This window comes from Cucumis sativus, chromosome 2, assembly GCF_000004075.3.
Source record: "Cucumis sativus cultivar 9930 chromosome 2, Cucumber_9930_V3, whole genome shotgun sequence".
Classification (NCBI taxonomy): domain Eukaryota; kingdom Viridiplantae; phylum Streptophyta; class Magnoliopsida; order Cucurbitales; family Cucurbitaceae; genus Cucumis; species Cucumis sativus.
In genome coordinates, this window is record NC_026656.2 from 16,991,789 (window position 1) to 17,016,661 (window position 24,873).

The window sequence follows — 24,873 nt, forward strand, 5'->3', positions numbered from 1 at the left end:
ATCACTCATGTTTCATCATATCAATTAACTATTTTCAATGTAAATTCATATATCAGAAGGCAACAATTGTACCTTCAACAGACTAACTTGACGAAGCAAAATTCATATCAATGAAGTGCATGCTAGTCGTCTTAACACCCTTTGTCAATCACCATAGTATATATTCTCGAAGATGAATATATATTTTACGATATTGTTTATCTAATAAATACAGCCATATTCCAAAAATATAAGCAAATCAAATAATTGAATCTTAACACTATCTTTCCATATCAAAGAATTCTAAATAAATCTTTTTGACAAAAATCTCAACAAAATTGTTTATAACTAATTAAACCTAAAAGTAAAACTTCACACCTTTTTTTTTTCTTCTTTTTCTTTCAAAACCTTTTTCTGTCTAAGGACTTAAATCTCCTATAGCTCATACACACACAAACTCCTCGTCTCTTTATTTATGTTCACCCATGTGGAATTCATCAAAGTCTAACAAAAAAGAAATCTTAAAGTGGCAGACAATGAATATGATTCTAACCCTATAATATTATATATATATATATTATAGTGGGTAATTAGTAGACATTTTTTCCTAACAAAAAAGGTGCCAAGTTTATCTTCCAACCACTCTTCTATTACATTTTAATTGTTGTGTCATTCCCAAGTTACTAGCTGGCTTTGAAGAGCCTAAAAAAAAAGACACATCCCATCAATTTTTGTGCTTTGGGTGTGAGAATTTTAATTTATAATAAAATTTAAAAAACTAAAATAAATTTAAAAAATAACTTGATAACGTTTGAATATAGTCCAATTAGTTAAGATATATATTGAATGTTTTGTCTTAGGCCTCCTCCCCTTGACCCACTCCTCTAATACATGTATTGTCAAGTTGGAGTTGGAGATGGAGACGGAGACGGAGGCGGATATGATTCTTATATGGTGTTGAACTTAGTACAATTTGATATCATGCATGCTTAGCTTAAAAGACATTTATGATCCATTTGAGTCCATCCATAAATTGGTTCTTGTCTCGTACAACCTTCAACATTATATACATGTTATCAATTAAGAAGTTAAAAGCTTGAATAATCGTTCTAACCGCTCTTCTAAATGGATGATAATAATAATAACAATAATAAAAGATCATTGTAAGTAGACATGTAGACATGGGGTAATAATTATATAATGGGGTGAATGAATCATTGATATCTCACCTTGTTTGGTAAATGTCATATAATAATATATTATTATTTTGCATTAGATTTGAAAAATGAGAGAAGTGAAAGTGTGAGAGACAGCAATTCACATGGCATTTTAGGAAGTGGAGAAACAAAAAGAAAAGAAAAGAAAAAAGAATCTCTATCTCACATCGATCACAATCATAAAACCCATCGTCATATTTCTCATCATTCATGTTTTGAACTTCTAAAACCCAATATACACACACACACACACACATATATACAAAAAATATTCCCCTAAAAGATCAATAATGTTTGTATATAATATATATGCTTTTGATGTCGCGTGACATCAATAATTTAGATTTTGGAAAAGCAATCACTTTTCCTGTATATATATTCTTAATAATCTTCTTATTTTCTCTTACTTTTTTGTTTTTGTTTTTCTTAGTAATTCTAAAACTCCAATCATTATATATTCTCTTTAGCTTGACCTAAAGTTGTTCCTCCAAAGAAGTTAATTTGTTGCTTTCTGTCTCTGTCTGAGATGGGTGTTTAGAGTCAGCTCATTATTTTTCAAGGAAAATTCTCATTGATGGAGAAAAAAAAACCTATGAAATTATTTATAAAAAAACCAAAATTCTATAGATTGTGTTCTATTTTCTTTGAAAATTGTTTCAATTATTTTTAATTTAAAATACACAAAACTCTAAAAAGAAACTATATATATTTTTACAAGCTCTGAGGTAAAATATCATTTTTGTCTTTATGAGTTTAGAAATTTAAGTCTGTAAAGTTTCTTTTTCTGTAAAAAAAAAAAAAACTTTTTTATCTATCAAACAATTTCACAATAAATTTTGAGACGATATTAACCAATTTTTTTTACACGAAAAAGATTGTTAGTCTTTAACCAGTTTCAATAAAAGTTGGTTTAAAAATTTTAGACAGACTAAAATAGACCAATCAAAGCAAGAATTAAATTACTGATTGTCAAAATCAAATTGATATTCAATCATACATAAATATTATCCATATTCAAAAATATATTTGCAAATAAAAAATACTTATAACTATTTAGATACTATTTAAATTTTAATGGACAATTATTTAGTTTTTTCTTCTTTTATTTTTAAAATTAATTAACTTTGTAAACATCCATCTTTCCTTCTAGATTTGTTTTAAGTTATTAGGTATATTTTGTCAATATTTTAAAAATTAAAGTGAAAATTTAAAAACTAAAAAAAAAAAATTAGATATTTGTTTTTAGAATTTAATTAAAAATCGATCTCTTTATCCATACTTAATAAAGATACAAATTGACCATTAAAAAGAACAAAATTGATTTTAGAAAACCAAAACAAGAAAATAAGGAAATAACATTGTTTATTTATACTCCCAACCTAAGTTATTACATATGTTATTAGTATTTTTACACATATTGGAGTAAACAGATGACAATTGTTTTAGATGTATTTACGAGAATTAAAAAATCAAATATAAGTTCTCTAAATATATTAATCAACGTATCGGATATATAAATTATTTGATGTGTGTTGTCTCCTGGAAAGTGGGCTAAGTTGTACGCATGCCCATTTCCCAATCTCACCTTCAAACTTTGACATCCAAAAATTAGGATAATGTCTCTGCTAATTATCAAAATAACCTTTTAAAGACCAAACACACACACACACACATATATATATTATATAATGCAAAACAATATTACAACAAAGTTAAAGCTATCACTGCACGATTCTGCCCATCTGACTTTGCACCAACCATCATGATATAATTGGTATGAATTATTATGTGCTTTTTTTTCTTTCTAATTTCTTATGAAATGATTTTTTTTAAAATTATTTATCATAATAAATGTATATATATGGACCACATTATTATGCAGCTTACCATGATTATCAAGGGTGGGTTCCCATGCATTTTGCTGCACGATATCCCAAGAAATTTTGAGTTGTATACTACCTCCATTATTCATTTATTTGCTATCACAGGAATATTTTAAAATTACGTTGAGTTCATGAAATAAATTAATAAATTATTTAATAACGTGTGTCAAATAATAAATATAAGAATAGTAGATAGTATAAGTAGTAATAGAATTTTTTCCTAGTAAAAATGTTTAATTAGAGAAAGTTAAATAGAAAAGATTAAAGTTAGTAAGAAAAGGAACTCAAATTTCATAAATAAAATATTTTATAAAATGGAAGTTCATATATATAAATTTGAACTTTTGGGTGAAGTACTTCTGACATATATAGTATAAAGAAAATGTGGGATCTTCATGTTTGTGTTTTGGTGATCAAGTTGTTTCCTCTTGGCTTTTGTGTTGATTTTCTAATTCCACTAAGTAATTTTGAGCTTTTAGGCACAATGATAATGTAACATGGTTGAAAGTAAATTGTAAGAAGCCACAAAAGCCTTGTATTCATATCACTTTATGTATTCATTTCTCTTTCCGATTGGTTCTTTTTTATATCATTTCTCTCTAGTTAATTAATATTGATAAGTTAAAATCTCCTATATAAACTACAAATTTATTTAAAAAGAAAATTAACCATTTGAATTTATTTATATACCAATATCAAAATTAGAAATCTAGTGTTCAAACTCCAATAAATATACAAAATCATTTTTTTTTCAACTCCAGAGAATTCATATAAATTGTCTTTTAACTTACTAAGTTACGTTTTTCCTTACATCTTTCGACAATAAAAAGATAACCAGGACATACTTATATATCTCAATTAACTTGAAAAATATCTAGCACTCTATCATACCTCACATCCAAAATCAAATGTGTTAGAGATGAAAACTAGCAAAGTACGTAGCAATTAGTCAAGGACGTAGAAATATATAATTAGGTTTGATCGTCTATAAGATGATAAATATTTAAATTAGATTCATATTGACAAATTAGATTGGGTTTACTCACATTGAATAAAGTAAGGATTAAATTATTCAATTAGGTAGGTTTTGTGTGGACATAAACAAAAAGAAATAAATTTTAGGGTTAAGTAGAAGTGGTTCCTCTAGAAGTAGAATAAAAAGTGGTGATGGCTTTTTGTAAAAGGAAAAGAAAAAAAGGTGGAAGGAGGAAAAATAAAGTTAGACAATTTGGAGTTTGGTGATGAGACAGCCAAAGAGAGAAACAAAAAGCATTAACCTTTTCTCCACTTCTTAAAGATAAATTTATGCCACAACTGTTTAAAGACAGAGCAGAACAAAGGAATAAAAAAAAGTTCATTCCTTTTTTATATTTTTCTCTCAACACTTTTTCCAACTTCATTTTCTGCCCTAAAACCATTTAGGGTTTTTCAACTGTACGTTAAATTGTGAATATCTTTCACCATATCATGTGAGTGGTGCCTCCTGGCTCATTGAGTTTTCTTTTTCTTTTTAAACAAAGAACGAGAGGTTGAGAGATCAGTAATATAATAAATGTCTAAGTATAGAGATAATATATAATAAAATAAGTATTATTATGTGAACAGTGGCTTACTTATTCCTCTAAATTTGACATGTTTTTTTATGTAACCTGAATATTCTACACAGATAAATACAATGGGGTAAAGTATAATATAAATCAAAACAAGATCTGCCAAAATGAACATATAGTACATGTACTTATTTCTCTTGCTGCTGTTGTTACTTTTATTATTTGTTATTGTTATCAATGTTGTTGCTATTGTTATTGTTTTGTCTAAATTTGATTCTAATTCAAGTTTAAGTTTAAATTAGTAAATACATGCTTAGTACCTAATTTTAAAAAATCATGTCATCTACTCATTCCCACATTAGGGTTAAATTTTGATTCCCCCCCTTAATCTATTAGGTTATATACCAAATTTTAGGTTAAAATCATTAAAAAAAAAAAAAATTAGTATACCTATAGATTGTCAATTTGGTAGATTTAATTGGTTTACAAAGTGGTTATCTCTAATTTTTTAATTAAAATACATTGAGTAATTCATTATGTTATTCTTTATAGTTTTTTTCGATTCTTAATTTTTGTAAACACGAATGAGTAAACTTATCATAATTTATTGTTTTTACATGCTTTTGTACTTTTTTTTCTCTTAATAAACAGATTTTTATTTCTAATAAAAGTTGTGAGCTTTTATTTTAAATTTTTTAAAAATCATTTTCTTGCTCGTTTTTCTACTACCAAGGATTTGGACTAAGTAATAAAAAAAATTAATTCAAAAACTTAAAAAATATATTAAATTCAAACTAATATGCTTTTAAAAAAAATGTAAAAATATGAGTATTAAGATAAGATTAAAAGCTAGAAATTAAATTAGAGTATAAGATTCCAATTTCTAGCTTCGTACTTGGATTAGTTGGATTAGTTAAGTTGATGTCTAGGATGACGTTTTTTTAGATATTTTTGCTTTTGAAATTATATTTGACTTAATCTTAATTAATTAAAATTTACTTTAACAATAGCACACCAAGTCACCATCTTCAAGAGATGCATTCCAAATTTCCAACAATGTAAAAAATTCCATCCCTTTTACCTAATTGAATTTATTTTCAAAACCATCCTATACTTTTTCCAAAATAACCCTATAAACATTCATCGAAAGGTGATCGTAGGTTAGAATTTTCAGGCTTAAGGAAAACTTTAATGTCAACTTAAGTGAATATTAAAGTAAAAGAATGAAATTATGAATAGAGTAACTAAACTACATAGTGAATCATGGGTTTGAGTGGAATTAGCACAAATGACGATGAAAATTGAAAATGTCTATGTACTTTTTCTTTTTTTAAAATAATAATAATAATAATAAATCTTGAGGTCATTTTGTTTGGTAAAGGAAAGGCAATTATGCTTTTATATGGCAGGAACTTTGTGGGTTCAAGGTAAGTTAAAAGAAAAAGTGTGTTTGAATTTTGAAACTCCCGAAGAAACAAACAAAATTCTTCACCAATTTAAATGCTGAGAAGAAGAAGAAGAAGAAGAAGAAGAAAGAATGGAAAAAGAAGATAAAAAGTTCAAAAAAGAAGTAAATTGAAAGAGGATTTGGTTGGCAGAAAGAGACAGCCAAGAAAAATAAAGGTTATTATTTTGAATTAACATTATTATTTTATATTTGTGTGTGTGTGTGTATAGTTTCAAAAGGAAATAAATTAAAGTTGCTTTAAGTTTGCCTTTTTGCCCCACAATTTGTTTCTAATTGCATTGAATTGAGGAGGGGAAAACATTTCAATCTAATGTACTTTTACAAAACAAATATATAAAAATGTTTCGTCTTAATATATATATACTTCCCTTTTAATTCCTAGCCTTTTTCGTTCAACGGATTCCGCGAATGACCATAAACTGTAATTTACTTCTGAAATTAATATCAGATTCGTTCGAAATTTTTTTTAGCATTTTGGTCCACTATACTTGTCTAATTTATTTAAGTTGTTATCCAATTTTCATCTATATAATTTAGTCTATTAAAGTTATTACCAAAATTTGTTAAATGATAATAATAATTTTCATCGGTGAATGTAATATATATGTGAACAGATATTTTCAAAACTTTTATAGTAAATGTAACTAAACAAAACTTATGAGTTATTGAAAATATATGAACTAAAATTTATCAACGAAAAGCATGTAAAAATTAAAATTGAATAAACTTTAAATAAGTTTGTTGATCTCTTAACCAATTGAACCATGTCGTCAACAAGAGTTTTGCTCAATTGGTGACACCAAATATACAAGATGAATACTTAGAAAAATTTGTATTAAAAAAAACTAATTTTTCTTAAATATAGTAAAATACATCGATAAAACTACTATTATTTTTTTGTTAAAAAAAAAGTCTTTTAGTTACAACTTGTGGTAAGGGATTTGAATCCAAATCATCTTATTCTTGGAAATACACCTATGCTAATTAAGCTAAACTTGTTGGCACTTGTATGTACCCAAGAACAAGAGATTACAAATTGTATTATAATACATCCTCGTAAGAAAAAAAAAAAAAACTACGGCTATATCTATGCTATATTTGTAAATATATTGAATTAAAATAATTTTCCTTCTAAAAATTAGGGTTTTTTGAAAAAATAAAATTACCACGTAATAATAAGATGGGAAGACAGTTGGATGAAGTGGATGGTCGTGAGAACTAGAGTTCAGTCTTTCATTTTCAAATACCTTTGGGTCTGTGGATCACTTGCATAGATCATTAGTTCCTAAGCAAATTGGGATATGATAACACAACAAATTAGATACACCACCAAAAAACACTAATTTAGACTTTCATTGTTCAATTCTAAAACACACATATCACAAAATTACTTGAATTAACATTCCTAATACAAATTTTCTAACAATATACTAAATAGAGAATAAAAGATTATTAATAACCTCGCTATTCTAAACTTAAATTCTATAAATTAAAGTTTTCAAGAGAATATATAGATTGGTTTTTTTGTATGTCATGATCTCAATTTCAATATCGAAATATCATTTGCTCCAAAATATGAGAATTAATGATGTAGTACTATGATCAGAATGCAACTAATAGCTACTAAATTTTCATACGACCCCTTGTGGTGTTAATGAGTGTGAAGTTAAGGTTATAAATATACTCTTCAATAATGTTATTCTTAAACATTAGTCTTCTTTCTCCTAACCTTGTGTTCGTCCTCTCTTTTCTACCCCCTTCGTTAAACAAATCCAAACACACAATAGTACTCTCATACAATGCACTAAGGGCTTTCCTCCTTCACCTCGGCCTCATGCTTACGGCTATGAATCTTCATTCATTAATGATGCATGTGAGAGGTAATAATATATATCAAAATAGTTCCATCTGGGGAGTTTTAGGGTTTGAAAGAGGAAGAAGAGGGGTTGAATTGAAGGGTGCAGACGGCTGGCTAGCTGTTAATTGTACCGTAAAATTAAAGAGAGAGAAAATGGGAATAAGTCCAAATCATAAGATCTCTCCTCTCTCTTATGGGATTTTATTTCATACCATTTTTCCTTCTCTTTCTCTGTTCATTATTATTATTACTACACATTGATCCTTTGAGTTGGCAGAATCATTCATTAGGTTTGGTTGTGCTCTCAGAGAGGTAGATTTAGTATCATTAATATACCAACATTCAAATCCCTCCACTCTATTTAGTCTATAAAATTAAAACAAATAAGATAAAAAGATTCTAATACCAAAAATATTTTTTAAAAATTATATAAATATACTATGGGTCAGCTGGTGCAAAAGGAAATTCTCCACTAGGTGAACACCTTCTTAGCACCCTCATCAGCTTCTTTAATAATTTACAAAGAAAGCAAGGAAGCAGGAAAAACAAAAAGGCTAGAGAGTAGCGTATGTGACCCGAAACCTCAAAGTGTAAGGAAAAGCATTAAAATACATTGAGGTTTAGTGTAATGTTACTAGTAGACTGTAGTTTCTGAATATGGGAGAGCGACTTGTCCATAATCCAGTGTGTCCTTGTATATCTTTCCATAAAGCCGACTGAGATTTTTCTTCTCCAGAAAAAATTCTCCTATTTCTTTCTAACCATCAAAGCATTAAAATACATTGAGGTTTAGTGTAATGCTACTAGTAGAGTAGTTTCTTAATACCAAAAATATTAAATTATTAAACAAACAAATAAAATTTATAACACCTTTTAATACCGAGCATTAAATTTTTGTCCCACGTGTTAAAGCTTTAATTAATATTTTTGCACATCGATCTATCCTTTATTAACACAAAGTATGAATCAAATTTTCGTTATATTAAAAAAAAATTAGTAAGACATAAAATGATTACATTATATTAAACGGTTAACTTTTGAGATGTACAATTGATGTCTTATAGTTATGATATGCTATGGTGAGATTCATCCCACTTTCATCAACTCAACTCATTAGGTTTTTATCGTTCATTTGTTCCTCGTTCAATAATTGTGAAATTCTAGAATAATGGAGATCACCTTTAAAAGTACTCGGCATGCCTTACTCATCGATATTGAATGCTTTTGGTAAGTGTATACAAGACTTTTGATAACGTTGTTGCAATAAGCTCATGAAATATTGAATGCTCGTTTGAGTTTTTAAAGACTCTAAATGCCATACTAGATAATATAAAGTTCATTCTAAAAAATTGACAAATGAGAGGAAGTAGTTTCCATACATCTAATATTCAATCAACATGGTAAAATTTCATGGTTTTTCCATTACGAGATTCTCAACCGAAGTCTAAATAGATATAATAATAAAATGTTGCTATACCACCGTACATATGTAAAGCACCTAGACAACATTACAGAGGTAAGAAGAGATGGATTATTGTGTTAGCTAGCTAGATTAATGAAAATGGGTTGCTTTCAAAACCACACAAAATCTATGCAAAAAGGTGTAATGTTTTTATGGGAGTTAGTTGTTTTTATTAGATCCAATTATAATGTGTGTGAGAGAGAGGGAGTGTGTGAAGAAATTAAAAGGAGAGGGTGTTATTAAGAAGCGTGGGGTTGTGTGGGAGTGATGAGTGCGACTCATCAATAGACAAAAGGGAAAATAATTAAAACCCATATTCAAATTTATAGTCTCATATCTCTCTCATTGCTTCTTTAAACCCTTCCCCTTCAAACTGCCCTCTTTCTTTTCTCCTAGGAAACAACAAGAGAGACCACACCTTTCATTTTGGAAAATTAAAGGCTCTTTCAAACCCATTATTCAAAATTATATTAAGCTTTTTCATCAATACTTGAAAATATAGCAATCAAACTTAAGAGATATCATTATGTATAATTTAACGTGTGAAAGAACTTGATAATATAACTCTCTATATATATGTATTTCACTTCAATCACACAATAAAACAAAAATCATAAATATTTGAAAAGAGAGAAAAAAAAGTTTAGCACGGAACAAAAACTATAGTTAGACAATTAAGTAACTGACACGAAGATATTGATGTAGCTCAAACATCATGGATTGAAGTATCATTCAATTTATCTATAAATTGAAAGGTTCAACATAGATATTAGATAATAATCAATATCTTTAATGAGTGCATAAACATACAAAAATTATCATCTCTTAATCCGAGAGTGAATATGAACGCTAGTAATAAAGATAATCTACAACTTAGTTCGAGAGTAAAATGAATGGAGGATGAATTGTTAATTTAAATATACTCATTTTGTGTGTAACAAATTACATCTAGTCCACATAAGTGCTCAATCACAAGTTGTCGTGTGATACAAATAATTCCTTTTATTAATACTTGGTTTCGTTTTTTGAATTAAAAAAGATGCACAACTAAGTATCATTCTATTTCATCAATATATACATGAATCTAGCTATCTGAACAATTGAGAAGGATACTTTAATCTTGCCTAGGATAGTATTTCAAGTTGTGTATTTCACTAAAGAAAAAAAAGGTGCATAGGGGATTTCCTAGGATTCCATACACATAATGGTGAAAACAGAGAGTTGGACCCATGAAAGAGGGTGTGTGTCTGCCTTAGCTCCAAAAGTCAGTGTAGCCCACTAAATTAAACCCCTTTCTCTCTATATTGACCATTGGTAACATATATAAACCCTACCTACTATCAAATCTCTCTCAATAGGATTTATTGTTCTCTCTCTCTCTCTTTATCACCCTAAGAATATTTTTCAAATTCTTTGGTCAATACATCAATGAGGACTTCAACTAACATTGATATTTGTGATCACAAAGTTGGTATATATGGAGAGAATTTTAGTAAGGGTTAATGTATAGTATTTTTCATACGACGAAAGATGTCAAGTTTATTATATTTTGAAATTTCATGATAAGATAAGAGTTGAAGCTCCCATTTTAAATTTTAAATTAGAGTAATTATAATTGATAAATATATTAAAATCTATATGTAATAGATAAATTATATCGTCAATTGACTCATATCAAGTGTCCACTTAATCGTCGATAAGACTCTTACAAAATGATATACTTAATCACTAATAAATGTTTGAGAGGTTGATCTATAGTTTACTATATTTAAAATTTTTATTTATCTTGAACTTAAATTAGTTGTATCGTGTTAAGTAATATGAATTGTCTCCCGTAATTAATGTGACATTGTTTGAGTATTTGTTTCATCATGAATTCAATGCAAATGGATGACAAATTCAAAGTTCACTCTTTTTACCTTCACCTTTTTTGTAAAATATATATAAATAAAATCATATTATAAGACGATCTGATTAACGTTTGTGAGTATTAGTTGTAAATGAAAAGTAGGTTAAAAAAGAAAACGAACATGAGTGCTATATGGGTTGGTTGCACAATTGATATCCATCTTTCAATTTTGTTGTATATTTTAATGGTAATATATGCATATTTGGATGAATGTGGATAAAAATAAATAAACAAAAGAAGACTTCTCAATTCACATTCATTTTAAAATCAAAAGTCAATATTTTCTCCCAAGGTAGGCCTAACTTTTATTTAATTTCCTTTTTATTTGACTTATTTCATTACAATAAATTAGGTTAAATTTTTAAATTTACAATTTTTTGCTTTGTGTTCTAACACTTGAAACAATTTTTTTAGAAATTAGTTCAATAAATCTCAAATTAAGTTAATAATATTTACCAACATTGGTTAATAATAATAATAATAATAATAAAAAGGGGTAAAATATGATGTGAAAGAGAAATGTGAGAAAAGAAACAAATGGGTAGTGGTATTTGAATACAAAAGCTACTCCTGTACTTGTCATGCACACGATTACCTTCTATATTCCTTTTTAAAAGTAAATGCTTCAACTTTACAAATTTGTACTTTTTTTTTTCAAAAAGAAACTTTTTTATCTTAAAAAAAATTACCATTATATGTATGTATAACTTTTTTGAAAAGAGAAAAAGTTGTGTATATCACAAACTTTTCTATAAGTAATGATAAAATAGTTGATTATTAGAATACAAAACAAAAAATTAATTTAGAATATATATATATATTGATATTTAAGAACAAAATAATATGAAAGGAAAGAAAAACAAAAAATGGAGTATATGGAAAATGAGTAGTGAAGTTTAGTATAGTGGAAAACTCAATGGTTTTTGTTGGGAAAATGGTTGACAAATTAAAGCGCATGCTAAAGAACAACAAGAGCAACAATATTATTTCTGCTCTTTCCTCAATTTCCATTGTTCACATTATTAAGTGCCCCATCTTTTTCTTCTCATTATCAATTCAAATTCTTCCATCCATGTGAATTAAAATTTGTTAATTTAAGTTTAATTAGGCCGACGTTTTCATACCATTATAATATATAGTTTTTAAAGTTGAGAAGGGCATCCACTCGTTTACTTCTTCATAGATTCATTTTGATACTCGTCGACTCTTAAATTTAAAAGGAGCTATCGAAAAGAAAATCAAATTATCACATATATTATTATTAAGTAATTTTGAAAGTAAAAATTGATTTTCAAATATGGTACACATTTTTTAAACCCAAAACAGTACATAGCAAATTTGAAAAGTAAAAAAGATTCCCATCAACATATATAATCACACCCAATCCAATACATAAGTAGATGATATATATATTGGTTGATAAATGTTGGGAATAAAAATAAATTTTACATAAAAATAATTTCCAATATATATTTTTTGGTTGATAGGGTTTGCCATAATGGCAATCAATTTTGTCGCCATTTTCATTTTGTCAAATGTCCCTAATTTATTAATAACAAGAATACAAAATTAAATGATTTAATGTGGTGTGGCCAACGCAACAAAACGTAGTTTACTTCTTCAAACGAGTTATATATATATAGGTAGATGCAAATTCAAAATCTCCATAACCCTAATATTCAATCAAAGATAGAACTCTTAAACTTAATTTTCCCTATGGAGGCCTCCTCCCCAATGACAAAACATATATAGCTTAATCATAACATTTACATAATCATATGCAAGCTAACTAAAACATAAATGCAAAAAAATACAATTATCTGTTCTAATTTGGCCACAAGTTCTTTCTAATCTCAAAAACCAATCTTTCTCAAATGTTGTAAACCTTTTGATTGACTACGTAACACCAAATTAACCAACCTCAAGTTACTCAACGTCTCAGTCTCTTGAAATTGAATAAATATTGTTGTTTAGTTAGGGCATTTAGAGAAAGAGAGAGGTTTGTTTAATATTAAAAGAAAAAAGGAGGGGTGAAAAAGGAGGGGAAGAGAAAAGACAGATGTGGGGAAAGAGAAAGGAATGAATAAATATCATCATTACATTTCTCTCATCTTTCAATTGCTTCTAAAATAAATAAATATTAACCAAACTCTTCTACTCTATCCCTTCTTCTTCTTCTTCTTCTTCTTCAATTCATTTCATTTATTTTCATTTCTCTCCTCTCCTCCATGGCCTCTTTCTTTTTGACATAAGAGAGAGGGGTTTTCAAGAAGGAAGAAGAGGACGAAGATGAAGATGTTGCAGCAATATATAGATATGTCTGATTTTGTTGATGAAGAGTAGCAGCATAGCTTAAATTTTCATGGGGGGGTTTGTCAAAGGGTTTCCAACAGAATTTATTGGCATTCTGTCCACCTCCTCCACATATTAATTTATATTTATATATACATATATATATATATACTTTAATTTGTGTGTGTTTATTGTTATAATTAATGGTTTGGAGGTGGGCATACTGCCAATTGAGTTCTCTTTGGATCCTATTTGTAACACTCCTTCTTGAATAATATCTCTCTATTCTATCTTTCTTTTTCCTTTCCCCCTTTATTTCCTTCTTAGTTCCATCCCCATGCCCTCTCTCAAGGTAATTATTTATTTATGCTTCCTTTAATTTCCTTTTTATTTCCTGTTTTTTCAACTTTACCATGCTTCCAAACCTATTGATTTCTTCATTTTTTTTTTAATTAAAAAAAATAGATTTGGTTTCTGAAAAGAGTGATTGTTTAGAAATTAGATGATTTTAAACAAAAACAAAATTAAATGGTTACTTATGACTGTTTTACAAACATAATATTTCTATATACTGTACGAGAGGTTAATTAATTGTTGTTTTAGAACTATATATAATGTTCTAGCTTCATCAGTTTAAATTTCTCTGGGTTTTTCTTTTCTTTTCTTAGATTTCAAGATTGTGCTTTATATATATATACATAAAGAAAAAACAGTATTAATTGGGTCATCGATCTTCACCACATCTTCAATCATAATGGATCTTTTTTTTACATATATATATAAACCCATGAATAAGAATGTGTAGGGTTTTTCTAAGTAGACAAGTAGATATAGGGTTTTTCATATCATTCACCTTTTTTTTCTTCAAGGTCTGGCAGTGTTGAATCTTCATTTTTTTTATGGGTACATAATTAATGTAGCTTTTTATTAATAAATGGAAAATTAAATAAACTTATAGAAGGAAGCGCAGCCATTGATTTACGTTACGTTGGGCTCATGATTAAAGTTAAAACCCCATTATTAAATTAAACGTTTTTCTTTTCTTAAAAACATACAGATTGCTCTCTTCATGCCCTCAAAAAACAAAAAACACAACAATACTTCTGGCCCTTCCTCTAACCTAATCTTACTAATATCTCAATACTAACATTTTAATTCTAATTTTCAAAAGTTTAAATTAAAAACAAGTTTTGACACAGACTATTAATGATTTCTGTCTAGAATCTATATAATCACCCTTCTATACTCCAACCAGTTTTTCAAATCTTCTCGACTTTTCTACTTTAATCATTTATGATATGTTCAAGTTGACATTATTTTAGTATTCTAATTATAATGGTTAATCTTATTCTTCGTTTGTTGGCTTGAAATATATACGAAAAAGAACCAAATAAATGGAAATTGATAGTGATAGAAGAAGAAATAGTATTGCAAATTAAGGCTTAAACTTCGAGACATATGCTTAAACAACTTGTTTTGATATCATCTTAAATTATTGATTCACTCAAAACTTAAACTAATAGGTTAGGATAAATTTAATTATATTAGGTTAAGAATTTCTTAAACAAATACTTAATTCCCGATATTGTTAACGTAAGATTGAATTCCACGAGGGGATAATGGATATTAATGAATCTTTTATTTTTCTTCTATGTCATAACACAGGTTAAAACCATCTGGAAAATTGGTAGCAGGAAGAGGGAGAATACGATGGATCATCAATATCTAAAAATGGGTGAGTCAATTTGATTTTCTTTTTTTAATCTCTTGTGGATATTTCTTCTTTGTGTTTGGTAATTATTATTAAGATCTATGGATTCCATATACTTCACATAAAATAAATCCACTGGCCTTGAAAATATATAGATGGCACGACCTATATATCCGATCCTCGGATAAGAGAAAGGCCTAAATGAGCAGGAGGGTGCAGCGGTGGTTGCAAAACCTTGGGCACAAACCCAGGTGAAGTGACCTTTGGGTGCAGATGTTGGTAGTATATAGCACCAAACATTCAAAAGAATATTTCACTTAAAATAAATAAATACGTATGTATGTATGTATTACTTTTGGACTTTGGCGGGGTTATGAAAACCCTTTTAATTTCAAAATTTGATGGTAAAAAGTATGGAGGTGGGAGTAACTTAAAACAGTAATAATTGTGAACTTTCAAAAAAGAAAAAGTAAAAGAAGAAGAAAATAGCAATAATGGAAAATTTTTTTGGTAGGTTTTGATTGAATGCAGAGTGTATTGATACAGATTTGGGTTCGATTTTATGTTTATTTATCCTTTAGCTATACCCAAAGATCCAAACCCCAGAATGAAAATAGGTTGTCGTTTTTTATGCATGGTGTACGTACATGGAATTTCAGAGATATATTTCCATTGTTAAAATATGGGTAATGAATATTTTAAACATTGGGAGCCATGAAAATATGTGGAAGATAAGAGATTTTTCTTTAGAAAATATATGAATATGAAAAAAATTAAATTATGAAAAATATCGTTAGAAATACTTCTAAATTTTCAAAATTTTAAAAAATGCAATTAAATCTTAAAAATGATTAAAAAATACTATAAAACTCTTATTTCTCAAGAAATATAAATATAAAAACATGTGATGTTTTGGAGTGCAAGTAGATCTTATAGATTTTTAATTTGGTAGTTTTGATGACTTGTGGGCTCGTAAAATTCATATTCATCTATTATATTATTTTAGAGACTTCTAATTATTCTATGAGAGATATAAATTTAAAATGGGGTTGAGCATAAAAAATTAATTAAATAGCATGCATCTTAACTAAATTATTGTTATTTTTGTAGTAGAAAAATATTGGAAGAATTAAAAATATGGCTTCTAACTTTGTAATTTAATTCTTCAAGAATGACTTTTGAGTTGATTTTGAAAGAGCTAATTAAGGCTTTTGTTTTAGATTCAGGAGGCAATATATGCAAATCAAGAAGATGACTTATTTCGTTGTTGGTTTATTTTGTTTTTAGTTTAGTTATATTTTATATTACTTTACATGTCTATACAGACTCTTAATTTGCAAGTACCATCCATTTTATCTTCAATCCAATTGTAAATCATAAATCAAATTCACATCTTTCTACGGTAGTGATTTGATTGGCGATTTCTAACATGTGTCCATATAATTCCATGCAAATGTATAGACTAATTGATATCAAGCTAGGAGTAAACTTCAAGATGGATATAATTTAGTATGTTAGAGCTGATAGGTGCCTTGATAATCCTTTAAAATTAGCTACTTATCCCATGTTTCTCATAAGAGATCTATATCGGCGAACATCTTCATACCTCCATTTGTGGAGGTAAGTCGAACTCTCATCATGCAAACATACAACGCAAATACAAAGGGAGATTTGTTAAGGGCTTTGAGAGTTCACCCAAGCCAACTGTTATCTTCATTTGCCTATTCACAAACTGGAAAGGTTTCAAATTTTTTAAATATAATTTTGAACATTTTGCCTATGCTATTAAAGTGTTCTAAATTAGAATGATATCATTAGAAACCGCATGCTCATTTTGTATACTCGTTATAGTCTTTGAAGCCCACTTTCTTAAATATTTTAGAGTTACTCTTCGAATGTTCTTGTTAAAACTTGACCCAAAGTATAGACCAACTGCATTTCTTCAGAGGTTATTTTTTTAAGACTAAAAACACCATTTATTGTTGTCGCTTTTAAGATTAGAGAACTACTATATATCAACATAAGTCAGATTTTGGTGGGGAGAAAGTTTAGTCAAAATCTTGAAAGCCATTGATTTGGCAATTAAAATGTAAAGGAAAAGGGAAGAAGCAATTACCATTCCAGCTCGGAACTTGGCGTAGGTGTTGTCTAAAAGAAATTTAGAAAGAAGGAAAAGAAAAAACCCTTCCTTTCTCATTCCATCCATCGCTTCTGCTATACAAATTGAAAACTATGGCTTTTCTCTTCCATAGAAATGCACTTCTTGTTTTTTAGTCTGACGTATCACTTCTTCTTTTCCATAGCAGTTCGTGTAAAATAAACAATACAAAGAAATTACTGATCCAATCCAATATCTCCACCATCACCTTCCACTTCTCCTTAAATTCAAGTTTTTTTTTTTTTTTTTTTCTATCTAATCAGAATAAATCTTGATTACATATACTACCATATATAGTAATCATAAAATTTATTTCAAGAAGAATCCAAATTGAAGGGAAACAATGGAGACAAATTCACAGCAGATTTATTAATTCCATTCACTGCATTTACCCATATACGTTTAAGAATTTTATTCTGCCAATAAAAAATAAAACATTTCAAAATAATTAAGGTTAATGTCGTGATTTACTAGAGATCTTACTCACATTTTTCTTATCCTTTCACCTGTTCTTAATATATAAATTACCCTAAAGCAGAATGACCAGAGGTCAACATTTTCAATTTCCATCATAATATATATGAAGATACCTTCATAATAAATTTACAGAGACGAAGCAACATGATTGAGATCCACGTAGCCAGATAGCACAGCCCGGTTTCGCTCCTTCACCTTTGTTTGATAAAGGACCCTGCATTGCATATCTCACATCAGTTTCTAGTCTATTTAGAATGGATTTTTTAATCAGTTCCGGAATAGTATCGAATACTTCTAAGTTAGTGAAAACACTTTTCAAGTTTATCATAATCTTTAGGCTAAAAAGTAAACTAAAAAATTCAAAAAGCATTTCAATGCGCATTCGTAAAAAAAAATCCCTTAAATTTATGTTTTCTCAAAAGTGGTTATAGAAGCATTTCACTTTAAAAATAAAATTCCTTGGGTTATTTTGTTCCATGTCTTCAACGTATGATTTAAAGTTGAAATCTTGTTCAATATAAAAGAAGCAAAGGCATACCTTGATCCCTCAAGCCACATTTCCGTCACCAAAGTTTCACCTGGGTACACATGCAATAGAAACTTTCCTAATATGCATTTTACTTTGCTTGAGTCTCCTTTACACACACATTTAATTACTGCCCGCACAGCAAATCCCAATGTACACAATCCATGAAGTATTGGCTTTGAGAACCTATAATATTGTGGTCGACCAAATTTTAAGTGAATAAAATCACAATTGTTTCTAACAATAAATAAAGAATAAAATAAAAAGCAATCATTAACAAGTGGACCTACAAGAATACACGATTTACTACTGAAATGAAAACTATTTCCTAGCATTGTACATAAACCATTAAATCTATTCAATATGACATGTAGGTGTCAATTCAATTATAACTTGGTGCATACGACACTTTCACCCAACCCAAATATCGGTTTTATCTCCTACACGAAGTGAGCAATAGGTCATCAAAATTTAAATCATCATCACTGTCATCGTAGTCCAAATTTTAGTCATAATCAACTTAGATGACTTCCTGTACTCTGTACGGTGATCGTACATTAAGGATGAAGATCTAGCCAATTTTATAGACATTCATGAAAGAATATGTTGCATAGTTCCCACTAGGCTTCTAATGAATATATAAAACCACAACGATTAAAAAAATGGAACAAGTTGTGAGCGAGGTACCGACCCTGCAATCTTTGCTACCATAGGATCAGAATGAAGAGGATTATAGTCACCTGATAACCTATACAATAGTGCCTGCAGATTAAAATAACAAACAGAGTACATTGTATTAATGCTACAACAAGATTTAAGTATGAGAACAATGCTGGTATTTGTATAGAACAACAAACATTACAACCCATGAAAAACTGTTATGCAATGATAATGTGAAATAAGAAAAGAAAAAGGAGGAAAATAAAGACTACATATATCAGAGGATCCTAACCTTTAGGCAGTGGTTGGGACAAGGAGTAGAGTTGTAACCTCCAAGTAGTTATGAAGTGGGGGGGGGGGGGGGGGGGGGGGCCTAAAGCTAAAGCTCATAGGTAAGAGTTAAGACATGAAATTGATATTTCTTAGTCGTGGGACCCACAAACTCTTTGGACCAAAGAATGAGTGGAGTTCACAACTCCATAGTTTCCAACTCCCTACTCCTCAACCCAATTTTACCCATAACATGTTAAATATTCTCAATTAAGTGTTTCTGTTAAAAATATCCAGAAGTTGATGTGTCCTCAAATTATTATTCAAACATATTACTTAAAGATATGAAGATAATGGACAGGTTGGATTTACCATCATGCAGATTGAAGTTTGGGTGTCAAATTGTCAAATTAATAATTAACATCATGTCCACTCATCCATACATGTTAATAAAAACAAAGTAATAACTTAATGATTAAATGCCTCCTTAGATTTTTCTCAATATAGTGCTTTTCTTAATTGTTTCAAAAGTTTTACTTTACCCTTAAGGCGTTGCTACAGTAAATATTATTTTGTAGTCCTCAAATAGCAACAGTTAACACTATTTCAAAATCCCAATTTGCTAAATTATTTACTATTTGCTAGAATTTTTACTATTTTACATTCATCATTTTTATAATTTGCTATAGGGTTTACTATCTTTCTATTATTTGTACTAGTAGTCATTGCTAACTTGCCTGAGATGGTCGAGTACAATCCTCATACACAGTAAAAGGCTGTGTTTTTGGAATTTTTCCTGCTGATCCTTCATCTTTCGGGTAGTTTGTGTAGGAGAAAGGGTTAGAAGAACTTGAGAACCCACCAGCACCTCGCAAAAAGAGAGTTGTCCTGCCAAGTTTATCCAGCTATAGTCATTCCCTCACATAACTTTTATGTACAATAATTACAATAAGTAAATAAATAAAAAGAAGAAACTACATACCGATTCATGCATAATAGATGTCCAGATTTTTTGTCATAACTTTTTGTCGCAATCTCAAGAATAGCTGCTTTTCCTGAAAATGATTATGAATATTATTGACATTTCAAAGAACAAGCTTAAAAATAATAGATTCATTCTCTCATAAACCTCTTATATGAGACTTCACCTTTAATCATTTTCATACAACTATAAGAAACAGAAACAAATAGATATCATACAATAAAAAGTCAAAATAATAAGTACAAACCTTTGTCATGCAGCCCAGCAAGAGAGATTTTATTATCTAACTGCGCAGGTAAAACCCCATGAGAATAAATATATTTCAGCATTAAGGAAGGCCATACAGACTTGATATGGGAATTACTCTTAAAAATCAAATATAGATTCAGTACGGAGCCTTACATGTCCACTAGATGACAGTGGCTTGTACAATTCAATGTATTGCTGACCATGGAGCAAGAGCTTTGGGTCATACCTGATGATAGAGGCAAGAAAAGAAGAGATGGCAGAAAATAATTATTGCATTCACATTAGCATACAAAAGACCCTTGCAAGCTTCTCAAAAGAATACATGAGTACTTACAACAGTCCAGGCAAGTTCAGACCAGTGCTCAGAGTGTCAATGATAAATAAAGCAGAAAATGTTGGCAGAACCTACATTAAGAGAAACTAGAAGTAACAAATAATAGATGAACCACAGTCGTTTGCGTATTGTTGTTCTAAAAGTGCATTTCCTATAAAATCCTATCAATTGGCTTGTAAATTGGTATCTCAGCTCTCTATCTTGAGCATGCAGGAAAGAAAGCAGATAAAGAATAACACGAAGTAATTGAGTTACAAATGAAATGTGGTTTTTAGGAGGAGTGAGCCAATTATTAAAGGATACATAAAAGGTAAAAAAAAACATAATATGAAAGTAGGGAAAAGGGAAAGAATGAATTGATCGAGGAATTACAGATGAGAGGAGGAGTAGAGGAGACAAATGAGGCCGCTTAGGCCTCCAAGAGGAAAAGACAATAAAGGTGAAATTGTGTACATGGGAATGCAAAATAAAGTGGGGGTATCTTTTTGTGGAGAACTGAATCCAGTTGAGAGAGCTTCTAGTGTCACCCAAATTATCCTTTTCATAAAGACTTGGTTCTTGATTCCTTTGAATGTATTGTTAGAATTAGTGGGCTTGGCCCAAGGAAGGATTTACCCTAATTTCCTTTCCTTCTTTTTATCATAAGCTTGTTGTCTATTTATTTCTCTTTGTATCTTTTGTTAATATGAGAAAAATAAGAAAGTCCGATCGTGATTTTTCTCCCGGTACTCGGGTTTCCACGTAACTCGGTATCTTTTTCTTTACTACTTTTAGCATGTATGAATATAATAATAGTTTCTATTGTTATAACCACCATGAATTGGCCTAGTAATCAATAAGGTCCCATATAAATAACAAAGAGCTTAGACAGCATGAGTTCAAGCCTCAAGTTAAGTAGCATTGTCACAAACACAAGAGATGTACACAAAAACACAATAGTTTCCAAAAAAGTAGAACATAGAACTATCACGGCTTGTCCTAGTAGTAAAACTGGTCATGATTTAATAAAGGTATGGATTTAATATCCTACAAGTTTTTCTGACACCTAAATGTTGTAGGGTTTAAGGTCAGGCAATTTGTCCCGTGAGATTAGTTGGGTGGACAAAGCTAGCCCAAACACTCATGGATATCAAACAAAAGAAATGTAGAACACAGTTATTTGGGATACATTTAAAATATATGTGTGTTGTGTATCGATTCATCTTTAACATTAGAAAAGATCAAAGGATTTTATTGGTTATGGCTATGGTAAGGGATGGAAGATGTCTCCTACTGGTTTATAAATGATCAACATATATACATGATTACTTATAGAAAAAAAAACATATATACATGATTAGCTGAAAATATTAGAATTTAAAGGTCTTCTATAACTTTACAAACAAAAAAGTCACACACACAAAATATAGTTTTTGCTATTTGGGGTTTTCTTTTTAGTAGTTTATTGTTATTTTTTATAGTTTTGATTTTCTTTCCCATTGAAAATGATAGTCTCAACCCCAAAATTCCAACATGCTTTGCCCTTTGTGTGTGTGTGTATTACAAATTGTAGATGAAGTACCTCAATGTATTCTTGCCCATTTTCATTGTAAACATATTTCAGCTCATCAGCGTCCACGGCTTGCTGACCACATGCTCCAACACCCAGGGCATAGAGCGCGACATCTCTGACAATCAACAGCAAGAAGTACGCTAATAGACAGAATCAATAGCCCCCCTCAAGTGGCATAGTTGAATGCATAAGCTCAGTATATGAGGATTTACCTCTCAGTATAGGTGGACGTTGTCTACAGCAAAAATAAATTAGAAAAGAAAAAAACAAATCAAACTCTACACATCTAATGGAAAAGAAAATTAAAATTTCGTGTAAGTATTAGTATATTTTCTTTTCCAACCAACAAATATGTCAGTATTTGAAACTAAAGTTGGCAAATATACATACATACGCACGGTCATGACTCACCAAACCCAAACTTTAAAGGAAAACAGCAATAAATTTATGTTTCCTTCAGAACTTGATAAACCACCATCTTATGCCAATATCCAAAAGCTAATGTCAGATAAAAGAGAAAGCATACACCATTACAAAGAAGTTGAAGAAAACCATTATGAAATAAAATTCCTTAAAAAGGTTCTGAAGAAAATGCAAACCCAAATAATCCTTTTCAGACCATTCAACGTTTTATATAAAATAAAATTCAAAACCAATTATCTTGATACAGCATATGCTTAGACAACGTTTGACACAATTCACTTGAAAGTTAACTAATCTGTCTTGTTTGATAGCGTGTCAAACACAGTCAGATTATCTAACAAACAAATGTTTTAACGTGTTGTAGAAAAGGAGAAACCCTACATCATTTGTCTATCCACCCAAAAAAAAAAGTTTCAATTAAATGTTAATATTCTGAGCCTTTAACAGTCTTACTAATAATCTAGTAAGAACAAAGAAGTAGGGTAGGATATGCCTAATTCTACATCACTGGTCTTTTCAGGAATTTACACCAATAGTGATGAAAACGTCCAATTAATTAACAGTTTAGTAGTTGAGTTTCTTCAGGTTGCACATTACAGATAAGAATCAATTAACAAGTTACCTTCCAATGTGATGTGTAAGAAACCTAGATAACTGTGGCTAGTAATCGTTCGAGATTTATTGGGTTATCTAGTTCAAATTTTTCATATGATCACCATTAAGTTCAGGTACAATATGCACAAAATAAACAGTCTCTTTCTTAGTATCATTTAAGTAAAACATCCATCATCAGTGATGGTGGATTTATTTCATCTAAAAAGGTGTATAAAAGGTGCTGTATTTTCTAACGTCCAATAAAATTTTCTCTGTTATCTCAGAGTATCCTTGCATATTTACAATAGGCAACAGTTTTCAAATCAAACAAGATTTCTAGCTATTCTGTTTTTTCCCCTTCTTCAAATAGAAGCAAGTTGATCACTGACCAGATATAGGACATCCTCTTGGCCTGATCATTATGAGTGATGATATCCTCATAATTTACATAACTATCGAACTTACTCCTTTTGAAGAGTTGAACTCGGTCTTATATCACTCGTTAAAACGGCTAATCCTAAGAACCCAAAAAACTAGGGCTACCAGTGGAACAAAATCTGTAACTAAGGTAAGAAATTGGAATGGAAAGTCGCTCCTCCGAGACTACTGTTCCCCTAAAATGTTGTCACTTCTAAACCTCGACATGGAACTCACAATAACAAACCTAAACAGAACACAAGCCCAGAGATTTGCAGTTCTTCAGATTCGTACTTAGTTTAATCTTAATTAAAGCTGGTTCGATAAAAAAAAAAACGCAAAAACGAAAGAAACAGAGCATAGATTGAACAGATGAAGGAGAGTGAGTGAATATTCCATACCTCAGGGAATTTGTGAGCAAGAATACGAGCAGGATCAAAGGGCGATGAATTATCGGCCATGAGAAACCAGGAAGCAGCCTCAATCGATGCGAAACTGAAAGCAGAAAGTCAATCTAGAGATTGAGGAGTGAAAGAAACAAGCGAATTGGAATTGGAGGAGGATAAGAGGAATCAATCGGATCAAGGAATGGGAAAGGATGGCGCAATGACGTGCTTGAACAGACGAAGTCAGAGAGGGAGAGTATGGCTGATGCTGACCTCCATGCGCAATGGATAATTTGTAGTGAACAGCTCAAAATCAAAATCTCAATCTCCCAATTTGGGAAACTGACCTTTGTATTGAAAATTTTCAAAATATAACGTAAAAAAAGCTAATTTAGTTCCATAAAATTTGTTGTGCTTTTCGCCCGCTGGGGGTTCTATTTCGGATACAAAATGCGGTGGAAAAGTCTTTGTATATTTTTTTATTTTAATAAATTTAACTAATATACAATTAACTTT

At 29.6% G+C, this 24,873-nt stretch overlaps 1 protein-coding gene and 1 long non-coding RNA gene across 4 annotated transcripts; one reads left to right on the forward strand and one right to left on the reverse strand.

Moving 5' to 3' along the window:
* Positions 1 to 13,378: 13,378 nt before the first annotated feature.
* Positions 13,379 to 17,114, forward strand: LOC105434629. Of its 3 annotated transcripts, none has more exons than XR_004214528.1 (3): positions 13,379 to 13,970; positions 15,284 to 15,353; positions 16,550 to 17,114. It is a non-coding gene; the product is annotated as an uncharacterized LOC105434629 (long non-coding RNA). The 3 variants fall into 3 exon arrangements; XR_968735.2 differs by lacking the exon at positions 16,550 to 17,114 and adding an exon at positions 15,485 to 15,543; XR_004214527.1 differs by lacking the exon at positions 16,550 to 17,114 and having other exon boundaries at positions 13,381 to 13,970; positions 15,284 to 15,887.
* Positions 17,115 to 17,831: 717 nt separating this feature from the next.
* Positions 17,832 to 24,718, reverse strand: LOC101212798 (enoyl-CoA hydratase 2, peroxisomal). Its single transcript, XM_004142939.3, has 11 exons — positions 24,373 to 24,718; positions 22,750 to 22,772; positions 22,547 to 22,652; positions 20,986 to 21,056; positions 20,805 to 20,877; positions 20,650 to 20,689; positions 20,403 to 20,475; positions 20,158 to 20,308; positions 19,182 to 19,252; positions 18,503 to 18,676; positions 17,832 to 18,178 (listed from the first exon to the last, which is right to left on the reverse strand). The coding sequence occupies exons 1-11, from the start codon at positions 24,430 to 24,432 to the stop codon at positions 18,091 to 18,093; spliced, it is 930 nt and encodes a 309-aa protein (XP_004142987.1). The 5' UTR covers positions 24,433 to 24,718; the 3' UTR covers positions 17,832 to 18,090.
* Between the last annotated feature and the right edge of the window lie 155 nt (positions 24,719 to 24,873).